Source organism: Mustela putorius, unplaced genomic scaffold, assembly GCF_011764305.1.
Source record: "Mustela putorius furo isolate JIRA1106 unplaced genomic scaffold, ASM1176430v1.1 tig00003899_pilon_pilon_pilon, whole genome shotgun sequence".
NCBI lineage: Eukaryota > Metazoa > Chordata > Mammalia > Carnivora > Mustelidae > Mustela > Mustela putorius.
This window is the reverse complement of record NW_025422048.1, coordinates 16,480,727-16,504,371: the sequence shown is the minus strand read 5'-3', so window position 1 is coordinate 16,504,371 and position 23,645 is coordinate 16,480,727. Positions and strand designations below refer to the sequence as shown.

General features: G+C 43.1%; 1 protein-coding gene across 1 annotated transcript in view; it reads left to right on the top strand.

Moving 5' to 3' along the window:
• The first annotated feature begins 6,167 nt into the window (after window positions 1–6,167).
• HPRT1 (hypoxanthine phosphoribosyltransferase 1) overlaps window positions 6,168–23,645 on the top strand; it is a 38,449-nt gene continuing 20,971 nt past the window's right edge. The window contains exons 1-3 of the mRNA XM_045068095.1: window positions 6,168–6,361; window positions 18,408–18,514; window positions 20,785–20,968. Coding sequence (XP_044924030.1) covers window positions 6,335–6,361; window positions 18,408–18,514; window positions 20,785–20,968 — 318 coding nt within the window. The 5' untranslated portion in view covers window positions 6,168–6,334. The remainder of the gene's footprint in view (window positions 6,362–18,407; window positions 18,515–20,784; window positions 20,969–23,645) is intronic.

The window sequence follows — 23,645 nt, the reverse complement described above, 5'->3', positions numbered from 1 at the left end:
GAGGGATGACATCAGGAGAGGACTTTCAACATGCACAATCATTCACTCCATTATTCACTGACTTATTTCTTGGGAGAAGAGAAACTTGAGTCTGTACAGGCCTGAGGGGAAAGATGAGGAGGAGGACAGAGCTGTGAGACAATAAAAGAGACAGGTACCAGAGGGGATGGATGTGCTGGTCAGAGGGGCTCCTCACCTCTGGCCTTGGTGGAGAGAGAAGACCGCGTAGATGTGGTGGGAGGGACTGACGCGCTTCTTCCCTCATTTCCGTTGCTCTCTTCGTAAGTTAATGGTGTCCAGTCTACCTTCCAGAGTGAGGATGATGAGGCTGAATGGGGGGAGATGTTCACAACATTCCTGAGGGGAACAAGAGGGGTTGCTGACCAAGGACTTGCAAAGAACTGTAGCAGGCTGTTTAGAGCCCAGAAGAGACCTGAGCCCATGAACCCATCTCCATGGTTGTGGGATTTCCTCTGCTGCCTGGTAGGGGTAGATAAAACAGGCTGTGGGGCTGAACCATGGTGTGGCTTTGCCATCTTGGCAAAGCAGAATTAAGAAAGGTACAAAGGGGGGTGCTTGGGTGGCTCAGTGGGTTAAGCCTCTGCCTTTGGCTCAGGTCATGATCCCAGGGTCCTGGGATGGAGTCCCGCATTGGACTCTCTGCTCAGCAGGGACCCTGCTTCTCTGCCTACTGCTCCCCCTGCTTGGGCACTCGCGCCCTCTCTCCCTCTCTCTCTGACAAACAAAACCCTAATAGAAAAAAAAAAAGGCTACAAAGCACTTCCAGCAGTTGGCAAGAGAGTGGTTCTGGTGGAATCCAACCTGATGTGGGAAGGAAGCCAGGGGCTCCGTGGTAGACCGGGAAATTGGAGGTCGCCCACGAGCCTGAAGCACAATTCTGCTAGGCAGGGTGGCCGGGGACAACTGGAGAGGAAGAAAATTGTGGTCGGAGGTCAGGAGACCGCAGCCAAGAACGGCCATCCACAGTATTGAAAGGCGTCCCCACCATTGAAAGGCGTCTGCCACCGCAGGGGGGACTCTACTTTCCAGTTTGCCTGGGAGGGATGGTTACCCCAGCAACTTGTCCACGGCAGCATTTGTCCCAGAGTTTTCATTTCCCCACCAGGTGTAAGTAGGAATCACTGAATCGCCCTAAGCCAGGATGCGTCTGGGGGGCCACCGCTTTTTAATTCCAGCTTCTCTGCCTTGGTCTTGTCTGCCAGCTTGCGTGGTGCGTACCAAGATAAGCACATTCTCCCTTTACCACAGAGTTAAACTAGTGATAACCCTTCTCCCTGTTTCTAATCTTTTCCAAATACGAAGCAGCCCTCTCAAGGACGGCGAGCTAGGTGTTCACAGATAACAGAGCCAACGCACTCAGGCATTAGCCGTTGGAGACAACCGACTCATTCTCCTCCCGGGCGGGGATGAGAGGGAAGATTCAAGATTGTGCCCCTTGCTGGACCCACAGGCGTCCCGGCAGGAAGCTGCCCGGCCACGAGTGGGTAGCCCAGTGGGCATAGTAAATTACCTCCTTCCATGGACATAAAATATCTTTAGGAAAAGGAGGCTGAGGTGTCCTGACGTAGAGCACAGTAAGGATCCTCAATGCTCTCAGTACCACGGTTATGTCATTCATTATATGGCACAAATCTACGACCCGTGCCTTTTTAAGAATTTGCAATCCCCCCCTTTCGACATGGGAGTTCAAACACTAACAGAGCGAAATTTGTGAAAAAGTAAATACCGTATTTGCTACCTAGGAAAATTGATCATGACTGTGTGTGTCCCGTTCACGAGGAAAAGTGAAGTGATAGCTTTAAAGAAGTAGCCATCTAGACCATTAGAGGCTTCCAATAGGAAACCAGTTGTATTAGGGTTCCCCGGAGAAAGGGAACTAATGGGATGTGTGTATGGGGGGGATGGGGAGAAGAGAGGAGGGGGAACACGAAAGAGAGCAAGAGAGGTTTATTTGAAGGAACTGGCTCACGATTGCGGAGGCTTGACGAGTCCAAAATCTGATGGGAGAGGCCGGCAGGCTGGACACTCAGGGACGAGCTACGGTTCCAGTCCAAAGGCAGTTGGGGGCCCGAATTCCTTCTCGCTCAGGGGAGGTCAGCCTTCCGCTCTTTCCAGGCCTTCAAATGATTGGATAAGGCCCACCCACATTGGGGAAAGGTAATCTGCTTTAGTCAAAGTCCACTGATTTAAATGTTAATCCCATCCAAAAAACACCTTCGCAGAAACATCCAGAATATTTGTCCAAATTACCTGGGCACTGTGGCCCAGCCAAAGGGACACGTAAATGAACCATCCCATTAGTTAATTCCAATACTAGTTCAGTGTTCATCCAGTTTCCGGAGTCAAAGCAAAGTTTATGGAAATTTATTCTGATGAAGGTGGAAATAATCCAAGATTATTGGGAAAGCTCCTCTAAATTCAATTTTATAATCCAACATTTAGGTTAAGTACTTTTGTGGTGATTTTTTTTTTTTTCATAGAAATACAGCTTACTTACTAAGTGAAGAAACGTGTGGAGCCGAAATATACCCAAAATTGGTTGTGGAAGGTAAATAATTCCTCATTCTGTCCAAACAAGTAGACTTTTTGGAAAGGCAGGAGTAAAGAAGGGGAATGTTGGGTTACACCCAAGCTTTCCTTATCTCTTCCTGCATGCAAATATTCTAGTAAAACTGGCTACCTCGCATATTTCACACCCAGAGTAGATAATATTTTAATCAAAGATTTTATTTATTCATTTGACAGAAAGAGAGTGAGTACAAGCAAGGCAAGTAGCAAAGGGAAAGGGAGAAGCAGGCTGCCCTCAAACCCGGCAGGGAGCCCAATGCAGGATATGATCCCAGGACTCTGAGATCAGGACCTGAGCTGAAGGCAGATGCTTAACTCACTCAGACACCCAGGTGCCCCAAAGTAAATAATAATTATTATTATTTTTATTTTTTTAAGATTTTATTTATTTATTTGACAGACAGAGATCACAAGTAGGCAGAGAGGCAGGCAGAGAGAGAGGAGGAGGAAGCAGGCTCCCTGCTGAGCAGAGAGCCTGATGTGGGACTCCATCCTAGGACCCTGAGATCATGACCTGAGCCGAAGGCAGAGCCTTACCCACTGGGCCACCCAGGTGCCTGATAATTTTTATTGTAAAAAAATTACAAAATGGGGCACCTGGGTGGCTCAATCAGTTAAGCATCTGAATCTTGGTTCTGGCTCAGGTCATGATTTCAGGGTTGAGAGTGAAGCCCTGAGTTAGGCTCTGTGCTGGGGGCAGAACCTGCTTGAGATTCTCTCTCCCTAACCCTCTGCCCCCCAACCCTGCTGGGGTGAGCCTGCATGCTTTCTCTCTCTCTCAAAAAAAAATGACAATTATTTCTCTACATGAAAATTTTATTTTATGTAATAATGAGTAATAATTATTTTGATTTCTTTTTTGGGTTTAAGACAATTGTAATTTTAATTTTCCAATTTTTTTAAAAGATTTTATTTATTTATTTGACAGACAGAGATCACAAGTAGATAGAGAGGCAGGCAGAGAGAGAGGAGGAAACAGGCTCCCTGCTGAGCAGAGAGCCCTATGCGGGGCTCGATCCCAGCATCCTGGGATCATGACCTGAGCCGAAGGCAGAGGCTTTAACCCACTGAGCCACCCAGGCGCCCCTAATTTTCCAATATTTTTTAAGTAGGCTTCACACCCAATGTGGGGTTGAACTCATGTCTCTGAGATCCAAGAGTCGCATGTTTCACTGATTGAGCCAGCCAGATGCCCCAACTGTTATAATTTTAAAATAACACACTTTGATTTTAAATATATTGTCCAAATTCAGGAAAATATTTCATATGTGAGCCAGATTTCCACTTCCCAAACAAAAGTACTGCATCTCGCAACTTGAACTATCTGCTGTTTTAAATTTTAAACACAAACAAAAGCTCCAAGTTGTCATAGAATGACAGGACTGAAATAATAGTTCTGTTTGTCCTGACAATCACCAGACTATCAGTGTTTATTTCAATCCTCCGTGAGAATACAAGAGTATATGTGCTACCACAGGGCTCAGAGAAAGATTTTGCAAGCCACCGACAAGCCAGAAGAGCTCTGGAAGTGTTGGATATCTTATTTAGAAACAAATGGCGGAGGCGGGCAGGGAGCGGCACCTGGCTGGCTCAGTTGGTCTGACTCCTTGATCTTGGCTCAGGTCTCCATTGCTGGGGATGGGCTTACTTAGACAAAGAAAGAGAGAGAAAGAGAGAAAAAGAAAGAAAAGAAAAGAAAAGGGAGAGAGAGTGGGAGAGAGGAAGGAAGGCAGGAAGTGAGGGAGAAAGGAGGGGGAGAAAGAAAGGCACTCAGTCCACCTGTGCAGGGGTCCAATGTATAAACCGGAAGTGCTATGAATTAATTCCTGGTGGGACACAGTGTTTGTTAAAAGGATAAGTAATAAAAATGTGCTGGTAATGAATCTCAAAGTCTATATCCAAGAGAAATGCATTCATGTGTTTATGTACAAAATATGTATAAAATGTTCATAGCAGCACTATTTGCGGTAAACGAAACCTGCAAACTGCCGAAATGTCCATCAGTAGGAGAATGGAGAACAGGTTTCATATGCTAGAAGGATAAATAGAGTGAAGAATTGTTTCAGGCAAAAATATGGAACACACAGCATTGGTATTAACATTTTTTGAAGCAAGGACTATATTAGGAGCTCTGGCATTATTTTGTTTAAACTTCGCCATGCTCTGTGATGGAGATATTATCTTCATTTGACAAATAAGGAAACTGAGGCACACGGAGGTCAACGATCCTGCTCAAGGTCTAACACTGGTTCGTGGTGAACTCAGGATTTCAACTTAGATCTTTCTCAGTCCAAAGCCTACATGTACCTTTTCCACTACAGTCTGTTAATCGTTCCATGATTGGGGGGGGGGGCGAGAGAAACTTGGACGCTGTGGTGTTCACATACTCATATGTCTACAATTATAACTGCTACTATTTCTTGAGCACCTACTAGGAGGCAAGTAGTATGCTACAAAAATGGTTTTTACAATTCTCGGAACAACCCTTCACAGCAAGAATTTTTTTTTTTTTTGATGAAGGCTCAGAGGAGTTCAGTGACTTGCCCAGTGTCACAAATCTCTTACCATCACGTATCCCTCAGTGGCCCTAATAGAAGACCCCTACTATGTGCTGGGCACTGTCGTGGGGGTAGAAGCAGTAGGAACGTCAGGAATGGCACAACCGATTATTTGCTTACCTGACCTATGTAAGACTAGGTAAGACTAGGTCAGGTCAGGGAAGATCCCCCGCCCAGTTCCATACAGGGATTTGTGGAGGCAAAAATAAGGATCGGTAACAGCCACATTTCCCATTTGCTGATTATGCAATGTCTCAGGTACGGTGCAATCTATATACATATGCACACACAGATACCATGTCTAATCCTCACAACGATCCTGTTAATATTCTCACTTAACAGAGATGAAAAGAGGCTCATTGGGTCTGATTCACACAAGGCCACACAGCAGTTGGGTGTTCTCCAGCGGATCTGGACCCTGACCTGCTGACTCTACAGTTCTAGGTCTGAACTCGCACACCCAGTTAAAGTTTTTTTTCAAAAGGTTTTTTATTTCTTTATTTAACAGAGAGAGAGATCACAAGAAGGCAGAGAGGCGGGGGGTGGGGTTGGGCGGGGAGCAGGCTCCCCGCTGAGCAGAGAGCCCGATGCGGGGCTCCATCGCAGGACCCTGAGATCAAGACCTGAGCTGAAGGCAGAGGCTTAACCCACTGAGCCACCCAGGCGCCCACAGTTAAAGTTTTTTGGTAGAACTGGGCCACCAGTCTGGAAAACGAAATCCGCAATGTGGTCCAAGGTCTTGGGAAGGGGACGCCGGGCGAGAGAAGCACGCGGTGACTGCAAGCGGTAGAGCCGGAGCCCAGTTTAGGGCCGCAAGGAAGAAGCGAGGCGGCGGCAGGTTTGGGAATTCGGGAGCCCTCTGGCTGGCGGACGCGGGGAAAGCGTGACAGAGGCCGCACGCGAGGAGTCTCTGCTTTTTCCGGAGGAAAGCCCCCCCTTCGGGAGCGTGGACACCAGCGGGCGCCCGCCCAGGCTCGGGGCAGTCTGGGGGGCGGAGCCGGGGCGGGGCGGGGCGGGGCGGGGCGTGCTTTGCCTCTGCTCCGGCGGCGGCCTAGAGCGCTGCGACCAGCGCATCGCTCAGTTCTCCCGCGTGTCGCCACCTTCAGCGGAACCTCCGCCTCCTCTGCTGCGCCGCCGGCTTCCTCCTCTTCAGGCTGCCGTCGACCCGCACGCCCGCCGGCTCCGTAATGGCGACCCGCAGCCCCAGCGTCGTGGTGAGCAGCCTACCCCGCCGAGCCGTGACCGTGGCCGTGGCGGCGGCGGCGGCAGCGGGCGGCCCGCGAGGCGCGCGGCCCGCGGTGCGGCCGCCGGGGTGGCCGGGGGAAGCCCGGAGGGGCGGGGGGCGGCCGCCGCGTCCCGGCTGGGGCCTTACGTCACGCGGGGCGGCGTGTGGGACGGAGGGCGAGGTGCCGGGTGGGTGCCTCTGGACGACCCTGGCAGGGAGGGCCGCGTGTGGGAGGGGAGGGTGGAAATGGCGTTTTGGTTCACTCGTGCTGCCGGGGAGCGTGCTGCGGGGAGGGGCCGCGCGGGCCAGTTCGGGAAGGATCTGGCGCGCCGCGGGTTTGGGCCGTTTACTGGTGGGGAGTTCGGGGCGGGGGCTTTCTCCCGGGAGGCCCTTCTCTAAACTGGGGGTGTGCTGCCCAGGTCCTCGGGGTGCTGGTGTAGAGGGCCCAGGCACGGGCACGACCGCAGGGGAGGGCGCGCGCGGACTGGCATTCGTACCTAGTTCCGCAAATACCATAGTGACTGTGCGAATGCGCATTGCCTGATTGAATCCTCACGGCAGCCTTGGTAGCGGTAACCATGCCTGCCTTTTTACACACGGGGAAAATAGACGATATTAGGTAATTTTCCCACGGCCCAGAGGTAACCAGGCCTCGAATTGGGATGCGCCTCAACCTGGTTCCTATGCTCTTCGATCCTGCGGGGACAAAATACGCGAGTCCGCTCCTTACCTTCAAGGACATTCCTACCATCATCAGCCTCTCGTATCCTGTCTCCAACCTCATTGGTTCTTTTTGTTTCTCGAACAAGCTCAGCTGCATGCCCCTCCCACCTTTCGGATCATTCTTGCTAAAATGGCCAACGCCTCTCCCAGACAGTTACATGCCTTAGTCTGCATCTTCGTCGTCATCGTCATGGTCGTTGTTATACTCAGTCACCCGATTACCTGTTGATTGTCTTTCCCACTAAACCATAAACTTTGTAAAAGGTCAGGGATCACCACCATAACCCCAGCACATAGGACAGTGCTTGGCATATAAGGAATTACCAATAATGCTTTGCTGAATTAAAAAATAATTAGTCACTTGAGCCCTAAAAAGGGAAGGATTCTGTTGATATTCGGAACTGTGGCTTAATTAAGGTAAAAACCAATGTTCTTAATGGAGTCTGGCCTGGAATCCTGCTTTTTTGGGTTGTTTCCAAGCTGTGTGGCTTTGGGTAACTGACTTCACTTTTCTGGGCTTAAGTGTTCTTAATGAATCACTGAGGTGCCGTTGAAAAGATTGTAAAACTGTCTGCAGTCTTAACTGACGAAAGAACCTTTCTATGGTCCTTGACTGGGAATAGTAATATAATAGAATAGCTATCATTGTGTTTACCTATATAGTCCTACTTAGTCCTCAGAACAACCCTATAACAGCATGATTATTTTTAAAAAGATTTATTTTTTTGAGAGAGAGTGGGGACCAAAAGAGAGAGAGAGAGAGAGAGAATCCTCAAGCAGGACTCCCTGCTGGGCTCGGAGCCTGATGTGGACCTCTATCCCAGGACCCCAATATCAGCACAATGATTACCATTTTACAGATGAGGAATCTTTGAAACCTCTGAGAGGTTAAGTAATTTAAGCATACGCACATGACACAGTTACTAAGAGGAACTCAAACTCAAACCTTGGTCTCTTTTCCAGAGCCCAGGCCCTTAAAATGGGACACTAATAGTAGGTACTCAAAAAATGGCCGGGGCTGTTTTTTTTTTTTATTCAGTTGCTGAGGAAGTTAGACACTTTTAGCTGTGATACCCCGCCCCAGCACATAGTGAGTTATTATTGCTAGAACTGGCTGTTAGTTTTGTTTGAACATTAAGATCTTCATTGTGTTTGCAATGTTTGCCAATTCCCGTTCCTTTTTTAATTTCCTTCCCAGAAATGGTCTGGATGTTAGTAGTAACAAACACACAGTGGTTACTATGTGTTGGTTTCTTTGCTAAAAAAAAGACAGAAGGACCAACCAGATCAGCAGAAAAGTGGGGTCTTGGAGTTTTCCTTTCGTTTTCTTGTAATTCATCAGGTAGTCATTGGGCCATGTCTTGTGGGGAGAGGCTGAAGATGCACTAGTTTAGCTTTCTTTCTTGTATAATTTTATCCTGTGTGGATTCAGTAAGATTCACCTGCTCTAAAAGTGTTAACCACCTTTGTTAATACCCACGGTGAGACTGCATTGTTCCTTTGCCATTGCACCTGTGCCGCCAAATCACTAACATTTAGAATAACTTGCTACTAACAAGAATTCATACACACTTCTGATTGCTATGGAACTACTCTACTCTCCACAGTGTGTGTCTGGTAATTGACAGGTATATATATATTTTTGTCCAGAATGAACATGGCTGTTACTCCACAGTGCACACTAATAAAAGGAAAGGTCATAGTGTAGGATAAATTCATGTACTTGAACATAGAGCAGTTATGGACCAGCTTATCTAGAAGCAGCTAATAATTTACCCCTGGGTTGAATAGTAAGAAAGCTGATTTTAGGGGCATTTGGGTAGCTCAGTCGGATGAGCATCCAGCTCTTGATTTCCGCTCAGGTTGTGATCTCAGGGTCTTGGAATTGGGCCCTACATTGGGCTCTCCACTCAGTGGGGAGTCTGGGGAGTCTCCCTCTTTGCCCTCTCCTGAAATAAATTTTAAAAATCTTAAAAAGAATGCTGATTTTAATTCTTTTTTTAAAGATTTTTATTTTTATTTATTTGACAGAGAGAGATCACAAGTAGGCAGAGAGGCAGGCAGAGACAGAGAGGGGGAAGCAGGCTCCGTGCTGAACAGAGAGCTCGATGCTGGGCTCGATCCCAGGACCCTGAGATCATGACCTGAGCCAAAGGCAGAGGCTTTAACCCACTGAGCCACCCAGGCGCCCCTGATTTTAATTCTTACAATCCTTCAATTCTTAGAAACCTTTTAATTCTTTAACCCCTAGAAGGGAAGGCAAACAATTTATATATGTAGTTTATTTGTAAGACTGATACTAAATTGGAAGATGAACATACTGCTAGCTTAAATTACTTTCACATTAAGAATTAAGTGCATCAGTGATCCATAATTTCATTTTATGATTCCCCAGGTTATCACAAATTATCCCAAAGCGATGGCATATTCTCTGCTTTGGTGTTTTTTTGTTTGGTTGGTTTTGGTTTTGGTTTTAACTTGCTATTTTAGTAACATATAATGTATTATGTTCCCCAGGGGTACAGGTCTGTGAGACATCAGACTTACCCATTTAACAGCACTTAACATAGCACATACCCTCCCTCGTGATATTTTTTAAGAATTTTAATACTTTTGGGGCACCTGGGTAGCTCAGTGGGTTAAGCGTCTGCCTTCGGCTCAGGTCATGATGTCAGGGTTCTGGGATCGAGCTTCGCATCAAGCTGTCTGCTCAGCAGGGAGTCTGCTTCCTTCTCTCTCTGCCTGCCTCTCTGCCTACTTGTGATCTCTATCAAAATAAATTAAAAAATAATTTTTTCAAAAAAAGGTTTAAAAGAAGTTTGATATTGTTTTCCAGATTTTTTGGAGATTTTATTTATTTGACAGAGAGAAAGATAGCAAGAGCAGGAACACAAGCAGGGGGACTGGGAGAGGGAGAAGCAGGCCACCCGCGGAGCAGGGAGCCCAATACGGGGCTCCATCCCAAGACCCTGGGATCATGACCCGAGCTGAAGGTAGAAGCTTAACCGACCGAGACACCCAGGCACCCAGGTACCCCTTTGTTCGAGTTTTCTTTAAGAATTTTAAAGTGGGGGCACCTGGGTGGCTCAGTGGGTTAAGCCTCTGCCTTGGGCTCAGGTTGTGATCTCGGGGTCCTGGGATCGAGCCCCGCATTAGGCTTTCTGCACAGCGGGGAGCCTGCTTCCCCCTCTCTAGCTGCCTCTCTGCCTACTTGTAATCTCTGTCTGACTTATGATCTCTGTCTGTGAAATAAAATTAAATCTTTTTTAAAAAATTATTTATTTTTTTAAAAGATTTTTATTTATCTATTTGACAGAGATCCCAAAAATAGAATTTTAAAGTATCTGACTGTAAAAGGTAGAAATATGCTACCTAGCAATTCCTGCCCATTCTAGAAGCTTGGAATTGTTGTTGGTTACTAGGAATAAGTAAAATATATTTTGTCTATTACTGTACATCTTTTAACTCATATTTTAAGCTCATTTTGAGACTCACTTCTGTTCGGTCTTGTCTGGACCCATGGGCATTGCTATATTTTGACCACACAGAGGCTTAAGCCATCCTGGTCACAGATGATGAATTGATGTAGCTCCTGTTGCCTCAGGTTGAGGTAATTTCCTTGCCTGCTGTAATTTTAGATAATAATATTTTTGTAATTAGAAATCTTACGTGTAAACCACAAAAAAATGTTCACTGTGGAAACCGTTACTACAGATGTGCGCACATAATTACTAAGAATTTGTGATGCCAGTTTTATGGGGAAGGAAAATCATTTTGGCAGTCTGTGATAGCGAAAGTACTGACCTTCTGGACACATGTTACAAATGCTAATGTTACATTTTCCGGTAGTCTTACATATTAATGAAAGCACCTGTGTAGCGTTTACCATTAACAAGTATATTTACAGAGAGGCTAGAATTTGAGAGTTGTGTTCTGAAGCTCAGAGGAGATGCGCAGATTTACCATTACTGAGTAAATGGTAAGTAACTCAGAGCTATTAGTAACCTATTCTTGGATTTCCAGTTCAGCCAGATACGGCCATAGTGGGAACAGTGGGTCTGGAGAGAAACCATTTTCATTTGTTTACCGCTTCCTGTGCCCCCTTCTGGCAGCACATACACTAACATTGTTTACCATTTCTTGCCCTTCCAAAGTGCTCCCCAAATATTTTGGGGTTGGGCTCTCCCCAGAGCCATCTAGAACCTTCTTCGTGATCTTCTTTAGCCATTTATGTTAGGTGCTTGTGACAGACTGAAAAGGAGCCACTCCTGCCCAAATTCCTCTGTTGAAGCCCTAACTGCCAGTGTGTGGTATTTGGTGATGGGGCGTTTGGATGGTCATTAGGAGTAGATGAGGTCATGAGGTTGGGACCCTGTTCTTTTAAGAAAAGACCTCAAAGAGCTCCCTCCCCCACCCTCCACTGTGCACATAGGAGAAAGCAGCTGCTTAAAAGCCAAGAGGAGAGGCCTCAGAATGAAACCTGCTTTGCTGGCATCTTGATCTTAGACTTCCAGAAGGAAGCCTCCAGAACTGGAGGAAATAAATTCCTGCTGTTTAAGCCCCTCAGATGGTGGTATTTTGTTACAGCAGCTCCAGCCGACGAATACAGCTGTTACAGAAGGTGTCAGTGGTAACCTCCTGCTTGGACATGCAACACCAAGTTACCAAACATGAAGCAGATGGGATTTCCATTCATACAGAAATGTTACACATTCATAATCAACTATTGCCTGGTTGGTTTAGAAGGCTGTGCTAATTAAGTATCAGAGACATGCCAGTCTACCCAGTTTACAACCTAGGCAATGGAACATAACGACTAAGCCCGTTGGTGCTTTAGGGGGAGTCACTGTGCTGGGTTCTTGGTTTGCCTTTAGTGTATGTATAAGTGCTTTTGATAATCAATGGTTATTGGCTTGTCAGATTAGATTCAGGTAGAAATGACAAGCTTAATTGTGCCATATAGTTGTGTGTGTGTACGTATGTCTTTTCACCTAGATTATAAACTCTAAGTTTATAATGATAAATTATAATTATAATAAAGTTATAAATTATGATAAGTTATTATAAGTTATAATTAATTTATAATATAAAAGTTATAACTAAATTTAAATTTAGGGCTCTAAATTTAAAATCATCTTCGGCTCCCCCTACAAAATCTGTTGCACAGTACCTTTCTCAAAGTGGATGTTAAATGCATTTTGATGTAATTTTATATATTGCAATCCCTTCCTATCAAAGCAGCCACTGGATTATTAAGTAATCTGTATCAGATGAGGTTAATAGTAGACATTAAGTAATATCAGATGGGACTGATAAGGGCTAATAAGATTAAAGGCCACCAAGTACATTTCTGTCTAGGTCTTGTGGAGATCGAGGTTGTTGGACGAGTTGAATGTGAAGTTTGGGTGTTTGGGATGATTAAAAACAAGTTCCTGTTTATTGAATTGTGTCTTAGTTTATTTCTTCTCAGTGATCCAGGTGCAAATGAGGCCTCTGAGAGGTTGGGTGGTCTCCTAAACCTCCGGCACACATCCCCTATTTCTTTTCCATAGCACCTTACCACCGTCTCGTGGTTATTCACGTACATGTCAACTCTTCTGAAGGAAGCTGAAGATTTATCTAGTCCTCTACAGTATGTACAACATAGTAGGTTCTCAATAAATATTTGAGTATTAGTAATAAGAATTCATGTTCTGGATAAGGTCATCACCATTTTAAAATTAGTACCCTAATATTTACTCATTTTATATGGATTTAAAAGACTTGGACTTTCATTAAATGTAAAACTGGGAAAAGCGACGTTTGTACCTTGTCATCATTTACATATTGCTCTGCATTTAACTTCATATTTGAAATATCTACAAGTAGACATAATAGCATAACCCCCATATACCTGTTGCTCAGTTCTGACAACTACTATGGCCAATCACTTATTTCTCAAATGATGACCCCCCTAAATATACCCCCATTTATTTGTAGTGAATTAGAACAAAGTTGTGAATTCATGCCTTGAGTACCTTAAACAATGCAAGTTTTTTTGTTTTTTTTTTGTTTGTTTGTTTTGTGAGTAAAGCGATGGAAGTTTATTAAGTGAGGATAACGGAAAAAGCTCTTAAGGAGTGGGTCCACAGGGTTGCCTTAAGGGTTCGTCTTTTATGGAAAGCTAACCAGGAAACTTAAATCCTTTTAACATCTCTGTGGATAACACCTTCTATGAGGGGCTGGTTATACTTTGTTGGTCACAGGTGATTACCATAAAGACGCACCCACCCCACTCACCTGGCACCCTAGGGCATGGTGGCACACCTCGGGCATGGTTGCCCTATTTGTCCCCTTATCTCTGGTTTTCTCACACCTCCACATTTTTGGGGGATTTCTGTGTGCCTGATCACTTAGCCACCTACCTCTCTCCCCCTACCTAGCCCTGCCTGTCCTTCTCTCATTCCCCCTGGGATAGTAACCTTAACTGCCGTTAGGGAATCGAATCGGGACGATGACTGCTCTGGCTGCTTCCTGCTGGAATGTGGCAGCGGGCTGTGCCGCAGTTAGAATCTATCCAGGGGTTGGTATGGGGGCTTGTGGTATGGTCCCAGGGGATCATGATGGGCAGCAAATGGTCCATGCATCAGCAGATGGAAAAGTAGTTCCTCAAAAAGTTGAAAATAGAGCGCTCTATGACCCCGCAGTTGTACTACTGGGTATTTACCCCAAAGACATAAATGTAGTGATCTGAAGGGGCATGGGCCCTCAATGTTTATAGCAACAATATCCACAATAGTCAAACTATGGAAAGAGCCCAGATGTCTGTTGACAAATGAATGGATAAAGATGTGGGGGGTGTGTGTGTGTGTATGTGTGTATATATATGATGGAATATTATGCAGCCATCAAAAAATGAAATCTTGCCTTTTGCAAAGAGTGGATGGAACCCAGAGGGTATTATGCTAAGCAAAATAAGTCAATCAGAGAAAGATAGTTATATGACCTCGCTGATGTGTGGGATTTAAGAAACAAGGCAGAGATTGCTTCTCGGCCTTTTGGCTAAGATCAAGTGAAGAAAACAAGGCAGAGGATCATAAGAGAAGAGAGGAAAAAATGAAACATAATGATACCAGAGAGGGAGACAAACCATAAGAGACTTTTAATCTCAGGAAACAAATTGAGAGTTGCTGGAGGGGAGGGGAGTGGGAGGATGAGGGGAGGCTGGGTAACAGACACTGGGGAGGATATGTGCTATGGGGAGCACTGTGAATTGTGTAAGACTGATAACCTGTACCCCTGAAACTAATAATACATTACATGTTAATTAAAAAAAAAACTGTAGAGGAAAATTTCAGTAAAGGTTCATTTGACAACCAAAGAAAAAGTATTAGGCCCAAAATTATGATCACATCCCTTAGATAAAATCCCCAGTTCCCAATTTTGTCAAATAGATCAGTGGATATCTTGATCTTATTTAATTGATCACAAATGCCACGTATTAATTGGGGCACCTTCGAGCAGTGCAAGTTTTAAGAATTTCTTTTTGCCTTTTCTGGGAAGAGTTACATTAACATGTTTTTTTATGCTTGAAAGAACAAATCAGCCATTTTTAAAATTTTTATTGTTTTTAAATTTTAATTCCAGTATAGTGCACCTGGGTGGCTCAGTCAGTTAAGTGTCTGCCTTTGGCTCAGGTCATGTTCCTGGAGTCCCGGGATCTGGCCCCACATTGGGCTCCCTGATCAGTGGGGAGCCTGCTTCTCTCTCTGCCACTCCTCCCACTCATGCTCTCACTGGCACACTCGCTCTCTCATAAATAAAAATCTGTAAAATTTTAATTCAGTATAGTTAACACAGTGTTTTGTTAGTTTCAGGTGTACAATATAGTGATTTAACAATGATTCTATATGTAACTCAGTGCTCATCATTTAGGTGTACTCTTAATCTTTATCACCTATTTCCCTTATGTTTCCCCCACTCACCTGCCCTCTGGTAACCATCAATTTGTTCTCTATAGTAAACAGTCTGTTTCTTGGTTTGTCTCGCACTCTTTTCTTTCTTAAATTCCACATATGAGTGAAATCATAATGATACTTGTCTTTCTCTGACTTATTTCACTTAGCATATACTCTAGGACTCCATCCATGTTGTTGCACATGGCAAGATTTCATTCTTTTTTATGGCCGAATAATATTCCACCGTGTATATGTACAACATACCTTCTTTATCTTTTCATTAGTCCCAACAGTTGGGCTGTTTCCATAATTTGGCTGTTGTAAATCCTGCGTCCATAAACATGGGGGTGCATATATTCCTTTGAATTCGTGTTTTTGTATTCTTTGGGTAAATACCCAGTAGTGTGGTTGCTGGATCGCAGGGTAGCTCTGTTTTTAACTTTTCTGAGGACCCTCCATACTGTCTTCCACAGTGACTGCAACAGCTTGCATTCCCACCCACGGTGCAAGAGGGTTCTCCTTCCTCTACATCCTCACCATCCCCTATTGTTTCTTGTGTTGTTTTGAGTTTCGCCATCCTGATGGGCGTGAGGTGGTATCTCATTATAATTTTGACTTGCATTTCCCTGATGATGAGTGATGTTGAACATCTTTTTGTGCATCTGTTGGCCATCTGGATATCTTCTTTGGAGAAATGTCTGTTCATGTCTTTGGCCCATTTTTAAATTGGATCCTTTGTATTTGGGTGTTGAGTTGGATATGTTCTTTATATATTTTGGATACTATCCTTTATTGGATATGTCATTTGCAAATATCTTCTCCAGTTCTGTCGGTTGTCTTTTAGTTTTCTTGATTGTTTCCTTTGTTGAGCAGGAGCTTTTTATTTTGATGCAGTCCCAATAGTTTGTTTTTGCTTTTCCTTCCTTTGCCTTAGGACACATATCTAGAAAAATATTGCTATGGCCTACGTTAATGTATGTGTTCTTGTCTAGGATTTTTATGGTTTCAGATCTCACATTTAGGTCTTTAATCCATTTTGATTTTATTTTTGTGAATGGTATAGTCAGGTGGTCCAGTTTAATTCTTTTGCATGTTGCTGTCTAGTTTTCCCAACGCCATTTATTGAAGAGACTATCTTTTTCCCACTGGGTATTTTCTTTCCTGCTGTGCTGAAGGTTGACCATATAACTGGGTTTGTTTCTGGGTTTTCCATCCTGTTCTGTTCTACTTTTGTGCCAGTACCTTACTGTTTTGATTACTACAGCTTCGTAGTATAATTTGAAATCTGGAATTGTGATACCTCCAGCTTCCTTTTTCTCCTCTTTTTTGAGATGCACTTGTAAATGGGATTGCTTTCTTAATTTCTCTTTCTGTTGCTTCATTATTTGTGTATAAAAATGTAGTGGATCTCTGCACATTTCTGCACTTTGTATCCTGCAACCTTACTAAAGGTAAGGTCAGTTTTAGTTGTTTTTTGGTGGAGTCTTTAGGGTTTTCTATATATAGTATCATGTCATTTGCAAATAGTGAAGGTTTTACTACTTCCTTACCAGTTTGGATCCTTTTATTCCTTTTCCTTGTCTGGTTGCTGCAGCTCAGACTTTCAGTGGTGAGCGAGGACATTTTGTCTTGTTTATGATCTCAGGGGGAAAAGTTCTCAGTTTTTCACCATTGAGTGTGGTGTTGGCTATGGGTTTTTCATCTATATCTATGGCCTTTGTTATGTTGATGTATGTTCCCTCTAAACCTGTTTTGTTGAGGAATTTTATCATGAATGGATGTGGTATTTTGTCAGATGCTTTTTCTGTGTCTGTTGAAATTATCATATGGGTTTTATCCTTTCCGCTACCGACGTGATTCTGCCTTTGGCTCAGGTCACGATCTCAGGGTCCTGGGATCATTCCCTCGTCGGGCTCCCTGCTCAGTGGGGAGTCTGCTTCTGCCTCTGTCTGCTGCTCCCCCTGCTTGTGTTTTCTCTCTCTCTCTCTGTGTCAAACAAATAAAATCTTAAAAAATAATTTTTTTAAAAAACTGTTGCAGCTCTTTGACATTAAATGTGATATATAAATCTAATAGCATTGATTGAAAATAAAAACTTTTGAATTAGACATTAATTTGGTGTTTTGACAGAGATAGAATTCGTATTTTGGCATACATTCCAGCTGTTCTGTGTATAGCCGACCGCACGTCTGGGATGAACTCTGGGCAAAAGTCACCTTGGCTTTGATTGAGACAAACCAGACTCTTGAAGTTCTTGGGCTGCATGCAAAACCTGTAGCTAGGGCCTGAGCCACTTTTGCAGAAGCTGTAGTCTTTCCGAGTGTTACATAATTTCGAAGAGTCCTGGGTGGGTCCCTGGTTATGCTTGTGCAGAAGCAGTGAGCGACTGGGAGGAGGTGGTGAGTAAGCCTCAGGGAAGCCTTTTTTTTTTTTTTTTGGTGCTCTGGATCTTTTTAGTGAAATGGTTGGGACATTTTCATTCTTGTCAGGTAATAGCAGATACATTCTGATGAGCCGGACTTGAATATTTATCTTCTTATCCTACACGATCTAGCAAGGTCTGTCTTTTCCCAAAACCTGAACTAAATTTCAGTTTATAAAATTTATAAAAGGAATACCGCTTGTTATAGAGAGTGTTCTTGGAAAACTCCTGGAGGTGACCAATGTCCCGTTTCCATTCTTTTTGTAGTGACTGTGTTCTGAGATATGCATGACTTGAACGTTTAGCAGACAGGTTAGCACTTATCTTGGTTCTCCTCAACCTTGGAGTGTCTGCTGTGAAGGCACGTCATGAATTGATTATAACAGTCTCAGACTTCTAAGAGTTTGGGTGCTTAAGAAATCACTTAGCTTTTTAGGTGATTTTTTTCCCCTGCTGTGAGGTGAGAGAGGCTGTTTGGAATTGGGGTGGGGAACAGCAGTTTTTGTTCAGTGTGACATTTTAGCTTGTTAGACTACAGTGTGTTAAAAATTTTTTTCTACAGTGTATTTAAGGTTTCTTTTTTTTACTAAAATTTCAAACATACTCAAAAGTGGAGAGAACAGAATAATGAACCCCCATATGCTCATCACCCCAGTTTAAAATGTTACCATGATTTTGCCACATTTGTCTTCACTCTTTAAAGTGTTTTGTTTTCTTGTTGCTGAACTGAAGGAAAGTTCATATCCTGTCATTTTATGTCTCCAGTCTCAACTGTTCATCTCTAAAGCATACAGTTTGTTTCTTATGTATAACTCTAATTCATAATCATACCTACAAAGTTACAGAAAGTTCTCGATTTGTCATACCTGAATTTCTCTTTCAAGCTACGGTTTTTTAATATCTGAGGTCAATCTTGTAATGCTGCCACTGAAATAGTCCTATTTCTTTTTCAGATTAGTGATGATGAACCAGGTTATGACCTAGATTTATTCTGTATACCTCATCATTACGCTGAGGATTTGGAAAAGGTGTTTATTCCTCATGGACTAATTATGGACAGGTTAGTAAGATCTTCAATTTTGGGTTTTCTTTTTTCTTACAGTAATTTCAAGTGTCAGCAACTGTTTTAAGTAGTTGATATTTGAACATAAACTAGGCCAGCGTGTCAAGTAAAAGATGTTTTCTATTTTAGAGCCCTCTTTACAAACGAGGTCCAAGGAGAGCTTACTAATTACCCAGAGTAAGTCATGGTATGCTGGGAGTCTGTATGGAGTAGAACAAAGTAAACAGCAAAGGGAGATTGGAGGAGTGAACTCCAGTCTTTGATTACTCAACCTTGAGCAGGGCGATGGGGTGGGGCTAAATCACAGGAAGGGGAGGTCCTAGGTTGATTCGTCTGTGCATCTAGCTTGCAAATCGCTCCTTAACTGAATTGCCATGAAATACCTAACTTGGTATTTAAATGCTTGCCCTGTGTGTCTGGCCAGTTTGTTTTTGATTTTCAGATCACAGTATCAATACATGTGTTTTGCAAAATATTCTAAGGATTGAGGCTATGAATGAGAAGAACAGGGTTCTCTCCTCTCAGCGCCCCATGCATAGTCCTTGCCTACACACAGGTTATGCACATACACTGTAGACGAATGTACGTGCAGTAAACTCTTGACTCGCCCCAAAACTTTACTTACTAGTAGCCACCTGTGGACCAGAAAGCTCACCGATAACATAAAGTTGATTAACACATACTTTATATGTTATATATATATTCTTACAATCAAGTAAGCTAGAGAAAAGAATATTTTTTATTAAATATTTTATTTATTTATTTGACAGAGATCACAAGTAGGTAGAGAGAGAGGAGGAAGAAGGCTCCCCACGGAGCAGAGAGCCCAATGTGTGGCTCGATCCCAGGACCCCAGGATCATAACCCGAGCTGAAGGCAGAGGCTTTTTTTTTTTTTTTTAAAGATTTTATTTATTTATTTGTCAGAGAGAGAGAGGGAGAACACAAGCAGGCAGAGTGGCAGGCAGAGGCAGAGAGAGAAGCAGGCTCTCCGCTGAGCAAGGAGCCCAATGTGGGACTCCAATCCCAGGACCCTGGGATCATGACCTGAGCCGAAGGCAGCATCTTAACCAACTGAGCCACCCAGGCGTCCCTGAAGGCAGAGGCTTTAACCCACTGAGCCACCCAGGTGCCCCAAGAATATGTTTTTAAGAAGATAATAAGGAAGAGAAAATACACTGATAGTACTGTATTTATTTTTGAAAAATCCCTGTATAAGGGGACTTGGGCAGTTCAAACCTGTGTTGTTCAGGCATCAGCTGTGTTTCATTTTAACACATAGGAATGTGCTATCATACAGGTCTGAAATTTATTGAACATTTTTTCATGTTAGTATACTTAGAGCTATATCGAGTATCTTGAAAGTTGCGTAACAGTCCATTTTCTGACTGTACTGTAATTGATTTAAGCCGTCCTTTATTGATGGACATGCAAGATGTCTCTCCACTATTTTGCTTTTACAGACCACACTAGAAGGAAACATCCTCTTACACATGTTTGGGCACTTGCTTTGGCTTGATCCATGGGGAAATTCTGGGTTAGGGGGAAGGTATTTATTGAATATTTTCATACTGCCAGGTTATCCCAAAAAGTTACTGTAATTTTTACTCCTAGTGTTATATGAGAGTGCTCTCTCTCTCTCTCTTTTTTTTTTACAATCTCTAACAATATCTCTATTATCAGGGAAATTTTATTTAGTCAGAATTGTCAGTCTGATAGGTGGAAATGGTATTTTAATCATTTATGTTAGGTGTTACAGTGTGTATGTTTTTTGAAGATTTTTAAGTTTTTTTTTCACTTTTTTGAAGCAAGAGTATAACTCCTGAGGGGCAAAGGATGTGTTTTGTGGAGGTTTAATGCCTAAGGGAGATGTTTATTATAAAGCTAAATATATTTTTTAAAGTTAATTTCTCTTAAGTTAATCAGAGAAAGACAATTATCTTATGATCTCCCTGATATGAGGAAGTTGAGAGGCAATGTAGGGCGTTTGGTGGGTAGGAAAGGAATAAATAAAACAAGATAGGATGGGGAGGGAGACAAACCATAAGAGACTCTTAATCTCACAAAACAAACTAAAGGGGGCGGGGGGGGGGAGGTAGGGAGAGGGCAGTGGGGGGTGGTTACGGACATTGGGGAAGGTGTGTGCTATGGTGAGTGCTGTGAAGTGTGTAAACCTGGCGATTCAAAGACCTGTACCCCTGGGGCTAATAATTAAAAAAAATTTTTTTTAAGTTAATTTCTCTTAAATCCCTGATTTTATTTCTGTAGGACCGAGCGGCTTGCGCGAGACGTGATGAAGGAGATGGGAGGGCATCACATCGTGGCCCTCTGTGTGCTCAAGGGAGGTTATAAATTCTTTGCTGACCTGCTGGATTATATCAAAGCACTGAACAGAAATAGTGATGGATCTATTCCCATGACTGTAGATTTCATCAGACTGAAGAGCTACTGTGTAAGTATATCTACTCCTGAAACCAATGTCATATTGTGTGTTAACTAAAATTTAAATAAAATTTAAAAATGTGTATGTGTATATATGTGTATTATATACCTATCATTTTATATACATATATGTACATATACATGTTTATATACATACATGTACATATACATAAATGTATGCATGTTTTTTGAAAAGCATGGCAACGGTAGGTTTTACTGTATGCTTTTGAAGCTCTACAAACTTAAAGTTACATATTCATTTCTCTTGGTTACAGTGAGATTTTCTAGTATCTTCTCTACTATTTTATATCCAGGTGAATATTATCTTTTTCAAACTAGTCACCCTGTAGGCTATCCACTTATTTTAAAGAGCTTTTGGTTTGGTTTTGTTTCTTGGATTTTTTGAAAACCACTTTTGAGGAGTTGCCCTTGGGACCTGGGAGATTTTTTTTCTTTTTTCTTTTCTTTTCTTTTTCTCAGTGTTCCAAGATTCATTGTTGGGAGCACCACACCCAGTGCTCTATGCAATATGTGCCCCTCTTAATACCCAGCACCAGGCTCACCCAACTACCCACTCCCCCTCCCCTCCCCTCCAAAACCCTCAGTTTGTTTCTTAGAGTCCACAGTCTCTCATGGTTTGTCTCCCCCTCCGATTTCCCCCAACTCACTCCTCCTGTCCATCTCCCAATGTCCTCCGTGTTATTTCTTATGCTCCACAAGTAAGTGATACCATATGATAATTGACTCTCACACTGCTTGACTTACTTCACTCAGCATAATCTCCTCCAGTCCCGTCCATGTTGATACAGAAGTTGGGTATTCATCCTTTCTGATGGCTGCGTAATATTCCATTGTATATACAGCCCACATCTTCCTTATGCATGTGTCTGTTGAAGGGCATCTTGGCTCTTTCCATAGTTTGGCGACTGTGGCCATTGCTGCTATGAACATTGGGGTACAGATGGCCTTCTTTTCCCTACCTCTGTATCTTTGGGGTTAATACCCAGCAGTGCAATTATACTTACCATTGGCAGATAGCTTCTGTGGCGCTGGATTGGTTTGGTGGGGAGCAGTAAGTCATTTGCAGCCGAGTCTGATAAAGAAGGTGGGTCCGTGGTTGTTTCCTAGAAAGGCAGCAGGAGGGGGTTCGGGTCCCCCTGCCCGCGTCCCTCCGGCTCAGATGCTTCACGATACTGACATAATGAGCGGTATTGGCCCTGGGATGAGCCAGAATCGGTGATCTATACACGTGGATTTCATCATTCGTAGTTTTCTTTGGTCACGTGGATGTTTGATTTTTTTGAGTTCGTGCTGTGGTTTGCTTCTGGTTGCTTGAGTTACTGTTTTCCTTCAAAGTGGGGTTTCTCTTGCCTTCTTCAAAGATTAGAATAAATGTCTGCTGTTTGCGGTTTCATGAATCTGTGTCCTGCTTCCCTGTAGAAACTGGCCTTCTGTTTATGTTTTCCCTGAGAATAAGACCACTTATCTACATTAACTTTCAACCTCATTCTCCCAGTTAATCATCTATTTGACCCAAGTGTTTGACCTTTTCCACGTTTTTCGTCAGTCCTACGGGTCACTGGAGAACCACTGAAGACATTTTCCCTTTCCGCTTGAGCCCCACTGTGCTCATATACCATGACATTGCTTCATACTCACAAGCTCCGTGTCACTTGATGGGGTCTAAAATGAATTAGAGAATTGTTTAAATACAGGGTTTGGATTTCCTCTCACCAGAAGTTAGTGAGCGAGTGAGTGAGCTGGTTTACACTAAGATTTAATTCTAGCCAGTAGTAGCTGCTGGCAGGTGTAGGTACCCAGCCTTTGTGCCTTGTTGGCTTAGAGTCAAAACATGTATTTTCAGACTGTGGTATGATTTCTTTTTTTGATCTCCATAAGTTCCCCCCTCCACACCATACACACATGAAAATCAGTTTTGTTACTTTATTTCTTGGATTTCCTTTCTTCTGGGATATGCATAGAATGTTTATTCTTTGAAAAGAAAACTTGTAAAAAAAAATGAGGGGAGTTTAATCTTAGTATTTTCTTTTTAAAAGTATTTTAGGGGCGCCTGGGTGGCTCAGCGAGTTAGGCCTCTGCCTTCAGCTCCGGTCATGATCCCAGGGTCCTGGGATCGAGCCCCACATCAGGCTCTCTGCTCAGGAGGGAGCCTGCTTCCTCCCTCTCTCTCTGCCTGCTTCTCTGCCTACTTGTGAGCTCTATCAAATAAATTTTTAAAAATCTTAAAAAAAAAATTTATTCTTACAAGAACAAATTGAAGCTGTAGAAACAGTTTGACCCTGTAATGCCATTTTCTACTGTTAGGTTTTTTCTATTAGTTTTAGATTTTAGAGGATTATTAAGCTGCACTCCTCAGCTGATAAAAAAAGTGAAATCTTAAACATAAGCCAAGCAAGTTTTTAGTTAGTTTTTACATAGAGAAAAATATTATCTGTCTGTTTTATGTGAAATTCTGTGTGGACTTACTACTGAACAGTAGAAATTAAATTCGTATGTTTACTGTTGATTTGAAGTAACATTTCTGCCCTATTTAATAATTCATCAGCTTGTCATGGAAGATATTCATGTACATATAAAAAACCAGACAACCTAATTGGATAAAATCATAAGATGGAAATTTAAAATTGTGCAGCATTAATAACATGGATGTCAGTATAGTTTCATGT